This window comes from Siniperca chuatsi, linkage group LG7, assembly GCF_020085105.1.
Source record: "Siniperca chuatsi isolate FFG_IHB_CAS linkage group LG7, ASM2008510v1, whole genome shotgun sequence".
In the NCBI taxonomy this organism is placed as follows: domain Eukaryota; kingdom Metazoa; phylum Chordata; class Actinopteri; order Centrarchiformes; family Sinipercidae; genus Siniperca; species Siniperca chuatsi.
Genome location: NC_058048.1, coordinates 11,349,285 through 11,367,765, shown reverse-complemented (window position 1 = coordinate 11,367,765; position 18,481 = coordinate 11,349,285). Strand labels below are relative to the sequence as shown.

General features: G+C 39.4%; 1 protein-coding gene across 4 annotated transcripts in view; it reads right to left on the bottom strand.

The window, feature by feature from the left end:
* kcnab1a (potassium voltage-gated channel subfamily A regulatory beta subunit 1a) overlaps positions 1-18,481 on the bottom strand; it is a 115,337-nt gene that overhangs the window by 14,792 nt on the left and 82,064 nt on the right. For all 4 annotated transcript variants that reach the window (XM_044203878.1, XM_044203877.1, XM_044203879.1 and 1 more), the window contains exons 3-5: positions 10,853-10,890; positions 2,306-2,385; positions 1,411-1,455 (exon numbers count right to left, since the gene is read on the bottom strand). In XM_044203878.1, coding sequence (XP_044059813.1) covers positions 1,411-1,455; positions 2,306-2,385; positions 10,853-10,890 — 163 coding nt within the window. The remainder of the gene's footprint in view (positions 1-1,410; positions 1,456-2,305; positions 2,386-10,852; positions 10,891-18,481) is intronic.

The window sequence follows — 18,481 nt, the reverse complement described above, 5'->3', positions numbered from 1 at the left end:
GAAGAAAGATGCAGCAGAGTGAGTGGTACACACTGTATTGTACTTGCTCAGTGTATTCACTTATTTAGATGTACAGTGGCTCTGCAAATACGCCACAACTTTCCTTGCTACCACATCTGGTCCCATCATGACGTGTTTATCCCTCAAACTGTTGGACTTATCAGTGACACAGACAACAGGTGTGAATATGCCGCCCACATATTGCTTAAGACCTCATACAACGGTTTGTAGATATCTAACGAGAAGTAATACACCATTTTTCGTGCATAATTCTACAAATGTCCAACAACAGGCGAACTGGACCTTCGTCGTCATGGTAACAATAAACACATGGTTAGTGTTGTGAAACGGTCGTAGTTTGGATAGGTTTAGGCACCAAAACTACTTGGTTAGGTTTAGGAAAAGCTCACGGTTACAGTTAAAATGAATAAGTTACGTTAGTAACTCATAGTAAGTCACGTGATGTAAACATGTGGGTTACGTAACTTACAGTACGTAGATAACTTAAAATAAGTAAGTGTAACTTAAAATAACTCATCGTTGACTTTTGGTTTCACACGGGACACGAACCCCGGTCTCTCGGGTAAAAGTCTTGTGTTTGTTATTGTTTCATTCACTTTTCGTAGGTATACCTACGAAAAGTGAGTGAGAACAGCCTCTGTGTTCAAGCATCGAGCATCTGCAGACATGACGAATCAATACATGCTGTGTATGTGAACTGAAGAACATCATTTTGAATTAAAAATATTCAAATACAAGCAGCACTGAGAGTTGTGTGTTATTAGCCATATTCATTTCCAATAAAATCTGAACTAGCAGTAAAAAGTGGATCATCATCCCGCAGTACCGCTTGTTCTTTCCTCCACTTATAAATCTCCACTCTGTAAACACGCGATGACACTCAGAGACTGAAATGTCAGGTTCAGTGTGTCTTTACTGCACCAGCATCAAACCACCTACTGGTGTAATGTAGTCAGCTCGGTATATGACACACGAGGACACATATTACCACTGTTAAGACGATTATAAATTTGATTTTGGCATGACGACTGATCGGACCAAGTTGGATCTGACTTTTATACAGTAACTATCTGTGTCTGTGTGTCTGTGTGCGTGCAGAAATACCCCAAATTACTGAAAAATAGGAATGCAGTCTGATTTGAAGAAACAAAAACAAAACCCTGACAAGGCAGAGATCAAGGTCCATACCTCAGCATCACTTAATATTTCTCACTTCAACATCAAACATGGCTGTCTCTTGCACACACTTACAACACTAACATGTATTTGCACACACCAAGGAACAAAATATCCCCCCCCCCCTCTTTCATGCATGTATCACACACACACACACACACACTCTCTATCACACTAAATTGATGTCATCACACACATTTATGTCATCATTACCTCCAGCATTTCTTCTTGATAATGTTTCCTAGAATGATTTCGGCCCTGCAAGGCAATATAAATGAGGTGTTATTAAATTGCAGTTTGAATTCAAAAACACTCCCACTGCAATATCAACCCCCGCAATTCACTGTAACTAAACTAAACAACCTCCTGTGTATTAAGAAGATGGCAAACCAGTTTGTTCATGATTGGGTAGTTAGATGGTGCATTCAAAGTGTTTTAATATGCTGTAACAGTAGAAAGGTCAAACCCCACTCCCACTGGACTTTTGGAATTTAATTTCTCCAATTCTTAGAAAATGTATTGTCACTCTGCTGTGACTTCTTCTAAATTTAAACTTGTTGAATGGTGAGGCAATCATCTTTTCACTTGCCCTGATAAAGCTAACACAGGCTGGAGAGGTGTTCTGCAGTATTTTCTCCATGTTTGCATCAGACTGTTTAAACATTAACCTAAATTCCTGCATGAATATTCATATTTTACACTTTTCTTCATATTTAAACAATATCCTAAGGCACAGGTTACTTCAAGCAAAAGAGCCACAATAGCAAGAATTCCAGCCTCACATTAACAGCAGTGATCCAAGTGAATTTAAACCCAGTCTTAAACAGAGGGCGTGTCTAGTGTGGAAACTTTTTCTAAGGTCATGAATAACCACAAATGGCATGACACTCTAGACCTGCTGGTTGTTGTCACTTGACTAATTGAGTGAAACAAATTGACTCTGCGTGTATGAAACCCTACGGCTAAACACAAATGAAAAAAAAAAAAAAATAACTTCCTGGAGCCACAGTGGGGCCAGACGTCTGCACCTGATCACACTAAAACATGAATAGGTTGCTATGAGCTCAACTGAACTGTGAACGAACAGATACGTTCGTATGACACCCACCTGCCGCCTGCGTAGACCTCAGCTGTGTCGAACAGGTTGACTCCACTCTCATAGGCAATAGTCATTAGCTTCTCTGCAACCTGGCAAGAGGTAAGGACACACACACACAACGAGAGGATATAGAAAAGTCAGCGTGCAGAATTTTTATTCATTTCTATTTTATTTAAGCTGAAAATCTCTCTTTTTAGGTACTTGCCAAACAGCCATGAAAGAGCTGTAGCATTCTGGCATATCAGTATCTTCAATATAAATATTTATGTGTTTCTACAGCTACACTGTCCGAGGTTTACCAAAACCGTTATCAAAGTAGAAAAAAGTTGGCACACCAGCACATGGGAGAAGTTTGCCCTCAGGGCTTTCTGCCAGAAAGCCTTTCTACCAGAAAACCTTACTACTTGATTAGGTTTAGGCACCAAAACTACTTGGTTAGATTTAGGAAAAAAAAAAGACAAAAAGCCTTTCTGCCAAAAAGAATGAAGGCAAACTTCTCCCACGTGCGGCACACCATCAAAGCAGTGCAGCTTCATATTTTATTAAACTATCATTGCTGATGCATTTCAGCCTGAGGCCTTCCTCAGAGGATCAGTATTTTTAACTGTAAGTCACTTATATACACAAGACAATCAAGGCAGTGACTTAAATCAATACAACAGACCACACACAAAATGGAGTCGCAAACTCTCAAACAGCCACAAGAGGCAAGTAAAGGGACAGAAGAGAGACCCAAGCCAAGCAACTCCAACAATGCACAACCTTATACAGAGAATACAACCACAGTATCATTCATCAAACAAAAATATAAGAATGGTTTAAAAGTAAAACTGGGACAAAGAGCTGTTACATTTCTGAGGTTGATTACTCAGTTAGTTTCTCTCTCTGCAGAATACTTTACAAACCAATTCGTTTCACTTTATTTTTACTGTACTATTCATTATATAGCACCATTTCAGTCAGCCAACTCACTATTTACTATTATGTAAATGTAGAATATGGACAGAGTTGATATTTGGCATCTGGGCTCTGACCTCGTCACTCTCCGCAAGGATACACCAAAGTCAGCATAACAGGGATTGGGGGAGTGAGTATACTTCGTCAAAACTGCTTATTGAATGGTGGAATATCTTCGGAAATTCCCTCCCCCAAAACCTTTCCGACGTTGGATTGGAGAGCATTGTGAAACTTTCCAAAACCGACAATACGACATTTACACCCACTTCTCGCTGTGATTGGCCAGCTGTGCGGAGGTGAGAAAGTAAGCCGAGGTTTGACCTTCTCTCTCAAGCTCTCTTTTTTCTCCATTCTTTACACAACTATTTCTGTCACTTTCCATGTGAACAACTGAGTGCAACACTATGAACTTATGATTTCTTGGATAACGTGTTGAACCATCTAGTTCTGATCGAGCATAACCAGACCCTTAGAGCCGTCAGGTGGATACTGGGGTGGAGGTGGGGCTTATGAAATGCTGTATGAGCAGCAGTGCAGCAGGCATTGCACAGCCAAAGAGTGAGCTGGGCACAACGGCTTAAAAATAGTACCCTATTGCAAAATATGTTTTAGATACTGTATGCTGCAGCAGAGCACTCAAGTTGTTCAAGCACTGCTGCCTGAACTCACACGCTCAAACAGAGCTTGTGTGCTTGTACTGTATGTCTGTTGAAGTACAGACTTTATTGTGGGATCACAGTATAATTATCTGTGAAAATCATTTGACTCCATGATATATGGTAGTGTCAATTCATTCCTCTTTAGTTAATAAGTGCTCATGCTTTATATAAGTGTGTGTGTGTGTGTGTGTGTGTGTGTGTGTGTGTGTGTGTGTGGCATATGTGCAGATATTCCTCCATATTTTGGCAAACATGGTCATCATAAATCATCAGACCGAGATCCAATTTCCCCGTGGTGAGTTTTATTACATCGGGAACTTCAAGTGAGTTTGTCATCATTTCCCTGTGGAGTTATGTGTGCGCATGACTTGGTTTGTGAACGTGTGGGGACAGAAGGGTGTGTTTGTGCACATGGTGTGTGTGTGTGTGTTTTTACATGAAATCTGTTTGTCTGCTTTTGTGTATATGCCTGCAAGTGCATGCGCAGTATGTAGGTGTGTTGCTGTTTCAGTGGTGGCAGACAGCAGAGGTGTTGTTTTTAGAAGAATTAGATAATCTCTCCTCTGAGAATCTGTCTCAACCTTCTCTCTGCAACCAGCACCAACTGGGCAGCAGTCCAAGCCTATGTGTGATAATGATACAATAAGAATAAACTTTATTTAATTAGTGTCTTTAAAGATGGACACAGTGAAAGTACAACACTTCAAGGAATAAAGCAAGACAATAAAACTACATATTGCAAGAATTTAGATCAATGAAACTAAGGCAGAAAAAAACAATGTAATAAAATAAGTAAAATAATAAATGATAATAAAAAGATGAAAAAAGATACAAAGTAGAAGAATAAAGGGATGGCAAGTCAATAAAGAGGGTGTTAAAAGTGATTTAAAAACCCTATTGCAGCCAGAAGACTGCTCCCATGGGGGGTTCAAACTACGCAATAGGCTTGAACCCCCTATGGGAGCAGTCAAATCTGAACATGATCAATAAAATCTTAAAATCTATGATGTCATCTGTCAGTGTAAAGACTTTATTCACTAGAAAAATGGCAGCAATGGTTGTTAAAACAATTTAAAACAACCAATCTTTACATTTAGTAGCAAAGGAGGAAGTAGAATGATGTTGTTATACTGCAGTAAAATAGGGAGGAGGGTGCATGTCCTGTCTCTTTCCAGCTGTACACATTGGTTACTTTTAACTTCGACAGCAATCTTTCCTTAACCGTCAACCACTTCAAAAAAGGTGTGTTGTTTTTTTGTACTGACAAATGGCCGGTGTTGTTGTTTAGGCTGAGGACTTGCTGGAGCCTTGAGGAGCCTCGCTGCTGCATTCAGAACCAGCTGGAGGAGGAAGAGTGACCTTTTGGCCTGCGAGAGTGTTTCAGAAGTGTGATCGGGACAAAATTAAAACTTGAACAAAAGATATAAATGCTTTGGCATACCTTCTGAGTGGCAGGAAACACAACTCAAAATCTGGACAAGAATCATACTCTGAGCCATAGTATGTTTATTGCTGAAGCGGTAGAGAAATCACTTGTTTGTTCTTGCAACTAAGGATGCACCGATCCAACTGTTTCTCTCCCAATAACAATTGTGATACTTAACTCACAGATCTTATACCACTGCTCTGTTTTGTACATTTAAAATCTGTAATCCACACTGGATGGAACTGTTTGCAATTATTGTTATGAGACCAGGGGTTGTTGTGGCGGCAGCCCACCACGACTGAATGAATGTAACTGGAAACACTAAATTTTCTTGTGACATTGACAAAGGTCAGTATTGGTACTGTAACGAACCAAACTAATGGTATTTTAATGTTTTCCAGCTTAGTATAACCGGTGCTATCTCCTGTATATCTCAGAATTCTGTCATATTTAAGAACTGCATCATTATCAGATTCTGATCCACTGCTTTCAGAGAGGGTTGAATGGACATTGAGGGAGGAAAGTAAAGGACAGAGAGACAGTGCCCACATTTCAAATGGCTCATTCAGTCCCTGAGCCCCGAACTACCATTAAGGCAAACAGAGCAGAATGAAAAGATACAGCTGCATAATAGAGTAAGAGAGAGGTTAAAGAAAGAAGGGAGGGGGGTCAGTTAAGGAGAGTAAGATTTAAGGAAAAGAGGGATGACAGAGAAAATGAACAGCATGTTCTTTCTGTAACTGGTCTCTGCTGAGTGCAGAGAGGAAACCATCTCTGTCACAACTGTTGGGGCACTGGAGGGTGATTTTCAATAAAGTGAAGGAAGGGTGGGCTAAGAGATTTTTTGCAGAGGTAAGAAATATGGGTGGAAAAAGTGAGAAAGTGCTGGATGGCTGAGTTAAATGAAAAGTAGTGAGAATTTAAGGACAAACAGTGCGCAAACCTTTTAGATAAGGTTAGGTAAGGTGAGGAATATGCTGAAGACAGCTCTACGAAGACAGATGAAGAGACAGTCGAGCAGATCGTCACAGACAGAGAACCAACACAAGGGTGATCGAGTCAGTTTTTAAAGGGTGAGTGTTTGGCCTTTGGTGATTGCTCATTCACAATGAGTCTCATAAGACACTAAAAGGTCAGTCACTGTCATGGAGTGCTTATAGTGACGTTCACAAGGTCAGAAAGTTTTAATTTGATGATGAGCATTGCTGCTTACACGGTTTTCTGGCCATTTTGGATGAGCTGAATGTGACTAATGGCCTTCAAATGGTGTGCTAATTTTTGTATGGGGAGAACTACGGTGGCCAACAAGGGCAAATGCACTGCAACTTAAGAAAACACATGCAAATATACAAAACACAAGCAAATAAAAAAAACATCTTCATCAATTTAGAAAAAACGCTGCAAATACAGATCTGTGTGTCTGTGTGAAACACTTCTGTTGTCATTTTGTATATTCGCGGCGCATTTCTGTAGTTGGTTGTGTTGTGTGTTTTTGCAGTGCATTTCTGTCTTTTCAGCGTATTTTCTAAATGCTGCACGTGTTGTCAAATTAATAAAGATGTTTTCTTAATTTGCTTGTGCTTTGTCTGTTTGCATGTGTTTTCTGGTCGGTCACTGTAGAGAACAATCTGCAGAAACAATCTGGCCGTAACACACAAACATGTACACATGCACTTCTACCCTCACCTTCAGAAAAACACTGAGTCCTTGTAAAGTTGCAGAAATACATGGGTGGCTACGCTTCGCTTAGTTTTTTTCTGGGGCACAATGGGTGCAGGAGAATTTGATTTCCATACATAGAACAGACGTAATGAGAAAAAACGTTTTCTCTCTCACAACCCCAGAATCAAGGCCATGGTAGCCTCCCACAAACTACCCACACAGCCTTGAGATGATTTTATGACTGCACTGCATCCTCCCCTCCACACTCCCTACATCAAAGTTAACATCGACAAGAGACACTTTCTTCAAATTCACTTTAGGATTTATGGATCCACTTTTGGCCTTTTTGAATGAGTAAGCAATGTTAACTTGCATCCCACCAGCACTCTTGTGAGCTTTCTGTCTGGGAATGTGTTGCTGCCCAGTGAAACAAACTTAGTAGCACTTATATATAATTTGCTAATGCTTTGTAGTTCAGTAATAATTGGGTTGCCAGGTTGCTAAAAACTCCCTTTATGGATCATTGGAGTGGTCAGTCAACAGATTACTATTTATTACTGCAGACCAGAAAGCTTATTATTAAGTGAGAAACTCAGCCGTCATTAGTGACCTACTCACTTTCTAATAAGCTATCATGTCTGAATGGGGTAAACAGTGATCCTGGCTCTTTCCACAGACCAGCACCTCTAAAGCTCACCAGTTAACACATGTATGTGGTGTGTTTATCTGTACACAATCAGAAATGTAAAAAAAAACAAGTTAGTAACTTCCTGGAGTCTCCTCTGGTTGTCTGGCAACCTCCCGTTGATGTCAAGACTCCAAAAAGTCACTGCACCCAGCCGCTGGTCGCCAAGCTACAGCATATAACTCCCCTGAACATGAAACATTTTCACGTTTGTGCGTACAGATAGGACATGTTAATTGATGAGCTTTTAAGGTGCTGGTAGGAGTATTCCTAAACTTTGACGAGAGTCAGGCTAGCTGTTTCCTCCTGTTTCCAGTCTTTATGCCTAGCTCAAGCTCCGTCCTTAACACAGAGACATGATAGAGGTATCAATTTTCTCATCTAACCTTCAGCAAGAAGGGAATAGGAATATTTCCCAAAATGTCTAATTATTCCTTTAATAAATTGTTTATTTCTAGTCCAGATGCTCTGCAGCTCTTTTGTAGAATACCAGTAGTCCAACTGTCTATTTGAAGGGTCTTCCTGGCTAATATTAATGAATCCATTGGTTACAAGTAATACACTTTTTATAAAATATGCCTTATTAGATATAATACGAAATAACTAAGGGAAAAGATGAGACTTTTGTCTTCAGCATTTGCATGTGTGTTTGTGTAAGTCACTGTTGGAGCATGTGCACAACTGTGTGCGTATTTGTGCAGCCCTCACACAGATTTTATGTATTAACTGTGTTTGTGTGCCAGAGTTGTTGCATTTCTTAATGAGGACAAGGACACTAAACTCTGCTGAGGACATGTAATATATTTAGGGTGCTTTTGATAACAATGACATTGAACAAGGGGCATTCAGGACAGCAGAGGACTTTTTAACCCAACAGCATTGTAGCTGTTGTGGAATCGCTTTGTATCCACCGAGACCCTCTGTCTGCAGCACTGGCTTAATTTGTTTGGTTATTTTCAGTGGTAATAATGCACTTTTATGTGTCTCTACTGAGAGCTTGAACATTATGTTCAGAAGTGAGTAAACATATTATTTAAAATAATATTTAAAACTGATTTTAAGTGAGCCAACCAGCATTTCTCATATGAATCTCTGTCTGATCTGTTGAAGTCAAAGTGTCTGAGTGATACCAGTGACATTGAACAGGGGACACTCAGAATAATGGAGAGAAAAGGGGTGCTAAGCTTTGAGCGTACCATGTGAGTTGATGGCACTAAGCCTTGAGGTAAGATAAATAATACTGTTACATAAGCTTACTGTTTCTGTGTCCCCTGGGGTGAACTCTGTTCTCTTCTCCCTAAGTGTCACTCTAAGTGTGTGCATATGCGTGTGTGATGACCGAGGCCAAGACGCCAGCAGCAACGTCAGAGTATGTTAGAGTTCATCAACATGAGTGTAAAGGGGATTTACGTACGCACACGTACACATAATGTATTGACCCTCAGTATGTCCTTGTCTGTCCTATGTAGCATAAAATTTGAGTCTGAACCCTCACACCTAAAGTCTTTCTGAAGGTTGTGACTTGTATAAATACTTTAAAAAAGAAATCCACCCTCTTTCATTGGAACACGTGAGGGAGCAATAAAAAACTGAGCTGTGGGCTAATTGAGCCTCTAGGTATTAGAACTTTGTCAGCCAGCCAACAGCCTGATCAAGGTTAACTCTGACACCACTCAGGAAAAAAATGGTTTGACAGATGTCCCACAATCACACTGACAGTGCTGGGGTTCATGCGTCCCTCTATTCTGACCGACGGCAGAATACAACAGGGACAAATCCCACTTGTAGTGGTTGTGTCTTAAACAGGAAAAGCTCCATTTTCAATGACTTTGTTATTCCTTTCCATGTGGCATTGTTTTGATGCTTTAAAATAGTTGGCCAACAGAACGACATTAACAGAAAATTAACAAACAGAAAATCTTCAATACATTTGAAGCCAAGCATGTCATATGAGATGTGCTTTAGTCTTATAAATGAACACAGTGTCTACTCAGGAGACGTAGCGTGAGCAGCATGTTAGCAGGGCGGCAGCAGCAGCAGCTTGTGTTCGTGTACAGTATTGAGTGTAGGTCATCTGTGTTTTGGCAGCACTCAGAACCCAATACACAATCACTGTAGTTAAACACGTAAAATGGAAGGAAATAGACTTGAAGCTTACAAATACACTTTGGGTTGTGTTTATGCGCATATAGCACAAGTGCAACACGAGCCATTACATGGTCTGCGTATACAGCTGGATTGATTAAAATAGGAGCGAATGTGTTCCTGTTTCATTAAATGCGCGTGAGACGAACAACAGAAAAACACGGCTGAAATGCTTTCTGTGTCGATGTAACGCTATAAAGAAATCGAAAGACTCAAATGGCGGGTGAATCATTTCTTTGTGCAAAATCTTACCACTTGCTTACAAATTACAAAAGAAGCATGGAAATCTGACTGGCCCTGGTTGGCCACTGCTGCCTAAATGTTCAGCTCACTTTTTTTGGCCTGCACGTTTCCTGACTTTGTTGTCCTTTTTTAAAAGGTCACTTTGAATTTAGCAAAAATTTTGGTGTAAATGGTCATTGGTGTGAGGTTTCTGTAGTGCAATTTCCAAGGTATCACTTGTTCATCTGTGTTTGAACATGAGTGCTATGACATTTTCTCTTGGAAGTGTCTGTCAAAACTGTTGGGAGTTATTTCCTGTTTCAGTGTGTTTACATCAAGGAAAACATTGTCTTAATTAAACGCCACAGGAAAGGCAAGACAATTTTATACATAGTACAAATCATAGACTGTATATATAGATGGACGATGGTATGTATGTATGTATGTATGTATGTATGTATGTATGTGTGTAGGTAAGTAAGTCGAGTCACTTTTGTGTAATCAATTGGTAATTAAGAGGTGAAAGAGGCAGTTTGTCTTATGTGTCAAATGGGACATCCTGTGTTGTATATGTTAAGAATATTCTTGTATTTTTAAACTTAGTGTTCAATATTAATGGTTTGTTACGACATCAAACACATATCACAGTGTGTTCAGCACAGGACATCAGGTACACATGTTTATATACAACACATTCAATAGTCATCACTGCCGTATATAGTACAACAAAATCTGTCAAATAATAAGTAGAGTACATTTAGATTAAATTAATATGCAAGATAAAGGAAAACGTTTTGTACCTCGTCTGTTATCTGTCCCCCGAATGTCACCCATGTACCTGGAGGGAAGAGAGAGACATTTCAGTGTTAGAAAACATTTCAATCCTGTCAGTCCTTTCTGTCAGTGTGTGTGTGTTTGACATCCTGGAGTATACGCTACTAATATCCAGGCTGTGGCACCAGTCAAGGGAGACTGTCAAGTTCCCAAGAGAAAAATCTGTCTTGTTCAGAGCTGCAGCTCAATACTGAAGGATCACCTTGTATGAGCGCCTGTTAGCACTTTCTGTCTTCACTGGTGACTGTTTGTGTTTGTTACGGTCATGCATATTTGGAAGACCATGTGTCTCCCGTCCTTTGGTCTGTCTGTGTGTGTGTGTGTGTGTGTGTGTGTGTGTGTGTGTGTGTGTGTGTGTGTGTGAGTGTGCATCTGACTACATGCTCCTGATTGCCCTGCAAACAATGCAGATAAGCCAGACAAAAGGCTAAACCACCCCAACCAGAGGAGACACAACATCCTCACTGAATTATGCATGTAGCTCTGTGGCAGAAAGTGCTTCCCGTTCAGATTATGTCAAAACAATTTTATCTAAAATTGTCCCGCTCTGCCAGACAAAGAGACAGACAGAGAGGGAGGAACACCTTTTTATATCACAAAAATGTCTGGTGTGTTCTAGGAGTTGCAAGAAAATCTGTGCTGCCTGACAAGATATGAGGCAGTCTGTGTTGCAGTGTATTTGATATTTGGCAGGGGAGGACCAAGGACATTGTCACCACGGGTAAAGGGAACTTCCATGAAATTTGATTACATTGCATGAAATGACAGACTTAATGAATTGTTCATATTATTGTACCAGTATATCAGAGTTTAAGTATACAATATATTATAGCCAATATAACAATTATAGCCACATCAACTGTGACTTTTCAGCACCGAGCAAATGTACATTTCCTTCAGAATGTTTCACCTTTTCCAGGTCAGTATTATTGTTAATTATATTATCAAGTCAGCTAATTATATGAACTTATCTTGTTATTGTCTAGAAAGTCAAACATGATTCTGAGCAAGCTGTAAATAAAAAAAATAAAATGAGTTATTAAAGTTTTTTTTTTTTACACAAAGATTTTGGGCTCATGTAATGTACAAAAGTGGAGCACAGTTTATTGCTTTGCACATCAGTTTGATGTTTTTTATCTGTGATTTTGCATATATTTGCTATATTTTGATATATATTGATATCAGGAAAAAACCTTTTTCTTTTTTCTTTTTTTTTTACATTGTGATGATTTTAAACAAATTGCACAGCCCTATTGACTGATTTGTGACTGAGTTATGTACTGAGTTTTAACACTTGAAAAATAAACTTGTCAGTGCTCTCTGGTGGGCAAATAATGTAATGGCAACACTGTTGCTAAATTACTTCAAACATACAGAATATTTTCTTTATTCCTGTACTGCGATTTGTTGTTACTTTCTCAATGACATAAAAACCAATACCAGTATCGGCTGATAATATTAGCCTGACGAGCTCTCTATGTAATATTTATGTATTAAAATGTATATTAAAAAATCTGAGAACCTTAGCATAAACATTTCTTTAGTACTCAACAAGTAGAAGAAGCCATGGCCTTTTAGCCTTCCCTCTATGAGAATTAATTAAGAATAGTGATGAGGAGAACAATGCAACAACTCCAGCATTCTTTTTTTGGGATATTTATTAATTCCCTTCAGGCAAAAAGACCTCTCTCTCTCACTCACTCACTCACTCACCCTGTGCCCCAGTGCCCACAATTTCACACCAAAAGAACAGACAATTCTTCCTCTGACTCTGTTGACCTCCACTGCTCAACTGTCATAAAACAACTAATGCACTTCAGAGACAGGCGTCAATGAAACGAGACTTGCTCATTTCAATAGACAGGATGTTGCGATACAATAGAGCTCATTGCTCCATACATTGCAATACCATCAGGTCCACTGAGGTTTAACTTACAGACGACACCCTCAGGATAATTGGATCTGTTGGTGCATAATGATATTATCTTAGCTTAATAAGGAGCAGAAAGCTGCGGTTCTCAACATGCATCATCAGCAGAATCGTAATCGAAGATTTTCAGCAGAGGGCTGGTGGGTGAAATAATGGTAATCACTAGTAGGAAAAGATGCTTTTGGATATTGTTAATACCAGTTACCATGGCAACCTCAATAAGCCTCAACTGCACCTACATTACAGTCATTACAGATTGCCCTTATTGTACAGTGTGTGCATGATGTGTTGTTTCTTATCCACAAATGTATACAAAGCTTGCCTGTATATGTGTTAGTGTCCATGTATGAGTGTGTACATCAGTGTGTGTGTGTGTGTGTGTGTGTGTGTGTGTGTGTGTGTGTGTGTGTGTGTGTGTGTGTATGTGTGTGTGTGTGTGTGTGTGTTAAATCAGCCCTTTAAGCTATGTGGTGGAATTGTAATCACAGCTAATGATGTCCAGTTGCGGCTCTGAGGTCTATTTCTGAGCTGGAGACTCAGCATGGGATGGACACCCTGCAGAGCTCTAATGTCAAGGTCGCTGGTCTTATAGGCTCAGCGGAGTTTCCTGTTTGATGGAAATTAAGGCCCTGCAAGCGATAAACAGCTCCTTTTTTTTGCTGGCAGCAGGAAGTGCCAGAAGTGGCACTTTATGTTACAACATGAGTAAATCTGATCTTTTTCCTCAAGCTGAAAGGTGTTCAAGTCAACAGGCGAGCTCAAAGTAACTGATGAGTCTGTAACATTTATATAAATGGTACAAAGATGTATCAAGAGGTCCTTGTTTGACTGGATTCAAATTTAGAATCACTTCACTGCCCTCAATCTTTTGTTCTCAACTACGTTTTTCTATTTTCCCATTTATGGTGATATTCCTGCCCTGTATCCACACATGTCAAACACTTCAATTGAGAGACCTTAAGAGACAAGACAAAACTGACATGAGCCCAACTGAACAAGGCAGGAAATTAGGAGAGAAAAAATAAAAGAGAAAGAAAATGAGGAGAATATGGAGTGAGAAAATAATGAGTTGTAGATTTGGCAAGAGGTGTAATTTATGCTTTCAGCTTTGCGTGAGTCCTTTGAACTGGATTCTTCAGTCATGAATCCAGTCCTGTGCCCGGCAGCGTGATAGATGGCACACATTTAGATGAAACAATTCTCTCTAGTGTCTCAGTTTAACTGACCTCCTAACTCTCTTTTTCCGTATTTTTCAGCTTGTCTGCCTACAGATAGAAAGGCTGAGTCATCATTTTTTGTTGGATTAATTTCCAGCACCAATAAAAGGGCACAGTACATCTCTGAGCTGGTAATGCTTGAGAAGTATAGGTTTACCCAGACCAGACACACAAAAAGGCAAATTATAGTTTGACTTGGCTTATAGAAAACTATATCTTTATCATCTACTGACAGACACATTTTTTAACTATTTAAGGAGCTAAAAATCAATTACTAATAAATTATATGTAATAATGAATTTGTTGGCAGTATTGCCTCTACTTGATTGCTGACAGTATAAAATCAGACAGGAGACATGGGGAGAAAGTCCTCGTCTAAAATTGGACCAAGGACGTTTTGGTTTTGCAGCAGCCTATGTGTCCTAAACAGAAGACCACCAGGACGCCCCATTATCATGAAATAAAAGTATTTAGAATTTGTTTTGTTGTGAAGGAACCCATTTAAATCTCTTTTGGGGGAAGAAAAGTCCTATAAAGTTTTGTGACAGAGCTCTTTTTTGTTTTTCATTGCTCTGTGTGGTTATTTGGCTTTGCCAGTGCCTGTATGGCACCTTATACACACACACACACACACACACACACACACACACAAACACAAAGAAAAACTCTCCTATTCTCTCACACACACACACACACACACACACACACACACACACACACACCATCCTTTGCACCTATTTTCAGTTCTGTTGCATGCCCTTGTCTCCTGTACTGCCTCTTTAAGTTCTATTGATTTCTGCTAAACAATTCTATTTGAATCGCCTTCGTCTGTACTGTTATATCTATATCTATTTCTGTTTATGTCTACTCTTTCAGCTGCCGCATACAGGGGGTGGACAAAACAATATAAACACATACAACAACGCATAACAAAACAGCACGAAAACAACATGTTTCTGTTGGGTTTTTTCTGCCAGGTTGACAAAATAGAAGACAGAGTGCTACTGAAAATAGCATTATAAATGATCTCAAACTTTAAGTCCTTTCTGACAGTGTCAACACAAACTGAAAATAATAAGCTTTTGCATTTAATTGCATCATATTTTACAGCTGTTGATACTGTTGTGTCCACATCTATCAAGGTGAACATTACAAACCACTTGGATTTTTACTTTATTGAGGGTAAAAAGAGTGAACAAAAGCAAAGAGACAGTGACACAAAAGCTAAGGTTGTCTGATCCCCATAGTACTGCAAGTATATGTCATGGCATTAGGATGCTGAACCACACAGCCGAAGAATTTAAAGGATGAGGTTAAAGTACAAGACAAAGTAGAAAACAGATGAGAAGGAAACAAGTGCTGCAGAAATAGAAGCAAAGAGGCTATAGTACATATTGGTCCACTCTGGACCACTGTGACAACACGCAGAGGTCCATCCTCCTGCTGTCTTTTCTACACTGCAGGACTGCAGGATTTTCTGGGAGAACCACTTTGAGAATTCATCAATCAATATTGCCGCATCAGTGCAGCAAGCATTCAGGACAAAACATGGACCTGGATAGTATGTGGCATGTGTGTGGTGTGAGAGGAGAGGAAAAGTTATGGGTTCACACAGAAGTGCTGATGGTTCACATAATGCTGATCATGAACTTCTGCTTCGACTTTTTTGTTTTGTCAGCCTATTAAAATGCACGTGCAAACACACACAAACACTCAGCTTTCCCATTTTCCCCAACCAATTAGCATCGCTGGAACCAGTGTGTGTTGACAGTATAAGTGCAGCCACTGCAGACCTCCCTGTCTGTTAACTGCTCTCAGATAGTGAATTATCTGCAGCAGCAGACTGCCTGTGCTGAGAAGGTATGATGACTTCACTAATCACTTCACTTATCAATTAATCCACCATCCATGCGTCTGTCCCGGCATAATCAGTTTTTTATAAAACAATTCTGTTTCAATTAACTGGTGAGAGGTTTTTACATTGTAAACAGAGAATGTTGTTACACAGTATGTGACATTTTTATTGTTAGTGAAATGGAAATAACTGATATTGAATTGACTCTCAGAATTTGGCTATTATGCCAAGAACCAAGAGATTGAATTTTAACAAGAATACAGTCAATTTCAGAGCGAGCCTTCCAGTGATGCTGCCAGGAAAAAGAAGGAGAAGCGCTTACTATATATTACTGTGTTATTATATATTTCTATTGGCTTATGTATGATAAAAAAGGACAAATATCATCTGCAAATGTCAAAAGATTTTTTTTGGGTTTTCCTCAGCCTGTTGGACCTGCACGACAAACTGTGTGTGTGTGTGTGTGTGTGTGTGTGTGTGTGTGTGTGTGTGAGTGTGAAAGCCCTCTTGATCTTGCCTGAGCACAGAGCTAACCTCTATCCGACCTCTTTTAACCAAATAAACTGCTCGTACCAGCAGCTGGGCCCTGGGAGAATAATACCCACAGGGACAGAGAAATCAAAAAAAATAAGAAGGGGAAGAGTCAGGGAAGAGGGGAGGCAAGGTGAGTGCAAGAATGAAACAGAACAGTGATAGCAAGAGTGAAAGAGTTTAAATTTCTGTTATCTCTCAAATGTCTCAATATTTGTTTTTCCTCTTCCCGTCCCAACATTAAAGTAAGGAGTTAAGGAAAAGTTTAAAGAAAGACAGATGGAGGAGAGAGGATGAGAGAGAAGGCTCAGTTCATAGAGAGAATGACAGAGTGTAAGAGGCTGGCAGGAGAAAGGCAAAACTGCAGAGGTAGGAGTCACTTCTTTCCTCTTCACTTTCCTCTTCATTTTTCCTGTTCACATCTCATCACCCCTCCCTCCGTCCTGCACTCTGTCCCTGGGATAATGTGGAATATGTGTGTGGAATACTAATTCATCTGCCTGTTCAGATTCTCTCTTTAAATTAGCACAACATTGGTCAGAAAACGTTTTTTTAAACTCCCCAGAATCTTGAATTAATACTGCTATTAATTCCTCAGCTACACATGTTTAATGTGTGTATATGTGAGTTAAATGTGGTGGGGAGAGTGATTTTATTTCTGTCTTTTAAACGACTGAAGAATAAATGTAGCCAACTAGAAAATGATCCAGTATGCTGAACATTATAATAGACTGAAAAGAAAGAAAGATGGGCTGAAACTCAATTTAAATTTTAAATCAATAGCAAAAAGTTAATAGCAGGAAAAAGCAATAAATATGCATATTCAAATGAGCCTTGTAAAGGGTTAGTCAGCTGACTGACTTATACTTCGGCTCAAAACTGTATCTAACTGTATCTACTTACTGTTAAATAGCCATGTGTAGCAAAGTGATGTTTTTTCACATTGTGCAGCCCATTAAACCCATTTAAGTGGTAATGGTTTTCATACACAGCACTGTAACTTTTTGTCAACTTTTTGGAAATGTATTGTAAACTGATCTAAGAAACAGTCATAGAAATCAGAAATGAATAAAAAAAAAAATGTTCATAAATGGAATTAGTTTCATCATCACTGCTTTGCTCAAGTGCACTTCAGCAGTGTCGGTCTGCATCCTAAATGCCTTAGCGATCATTAATCACTTTCCTCGTAGCTTCAAAGTGAAGAAATTGTTAGCCAGCCACTCCATGTCAAGGTCAATCTGCTACTTTATTGTTACATAACTTTTGAATATTTCATCTAAAACATCCTGGTTTCTGGCCAAGTTTGCCAGTATCAAAGTTTTAAAAGCAGCCTCGGGTCTTGAGTGCACACTGCAGCTGTACTCCAGCGAGCAAAGATAATACCACTCAAAATTATATTTTAGGAATGTTCATAAACTACTTAAAAAGAGTAACTAAATCCTCAAACCACTTTTTTCAGCTGAAAAACAATGTATATGGGTGTTTGATGGATTCAAATGTTTTCAGAAACACATTTTAGTGTACTGTTTATCTGTAACTTGAGAAAGTCTGTGACCTGGCCAGCATTTTTTTTTCTGCTTGAAAACAGACCAAGCAACGCCCCCTCGCTCGCTACATCCCACGTTTCGTTACTCTGATTAGTTGTAGGTCTACCGAATTGCGCCCCCTCCCAGCGCTGTCCATGTTGATACTTTTTTTTACGTTCTAGACACATTTTTTTAATTTCCAGGGTAGAGGCACTTAAAAAACTTTGGGGTTTACTCTTTAAATTGAATTTGATGTGAAAACCAAACTTAGTTACGACTTCAAAACTGCATCTTCCCTTGTATGAAGTGCAGAAACAGGCTGTGGGAATTCTAAACAGCAAGAAATGTTCAATTTCTGTGAAAAATAGGTCTTCAACCGATTAAACCATTATGTTAATGAAATTGGTGCTGGTGACACAGTGTTTCTCTCAGGGCATCATCATGCAGTTGCAGATTGGCTCTTTAAAAAGTGAGACTCCTGTGACAGTTACATCTCCTTCTGGCTGTGGTTCACACAACCAGCGACAAATGGAAAC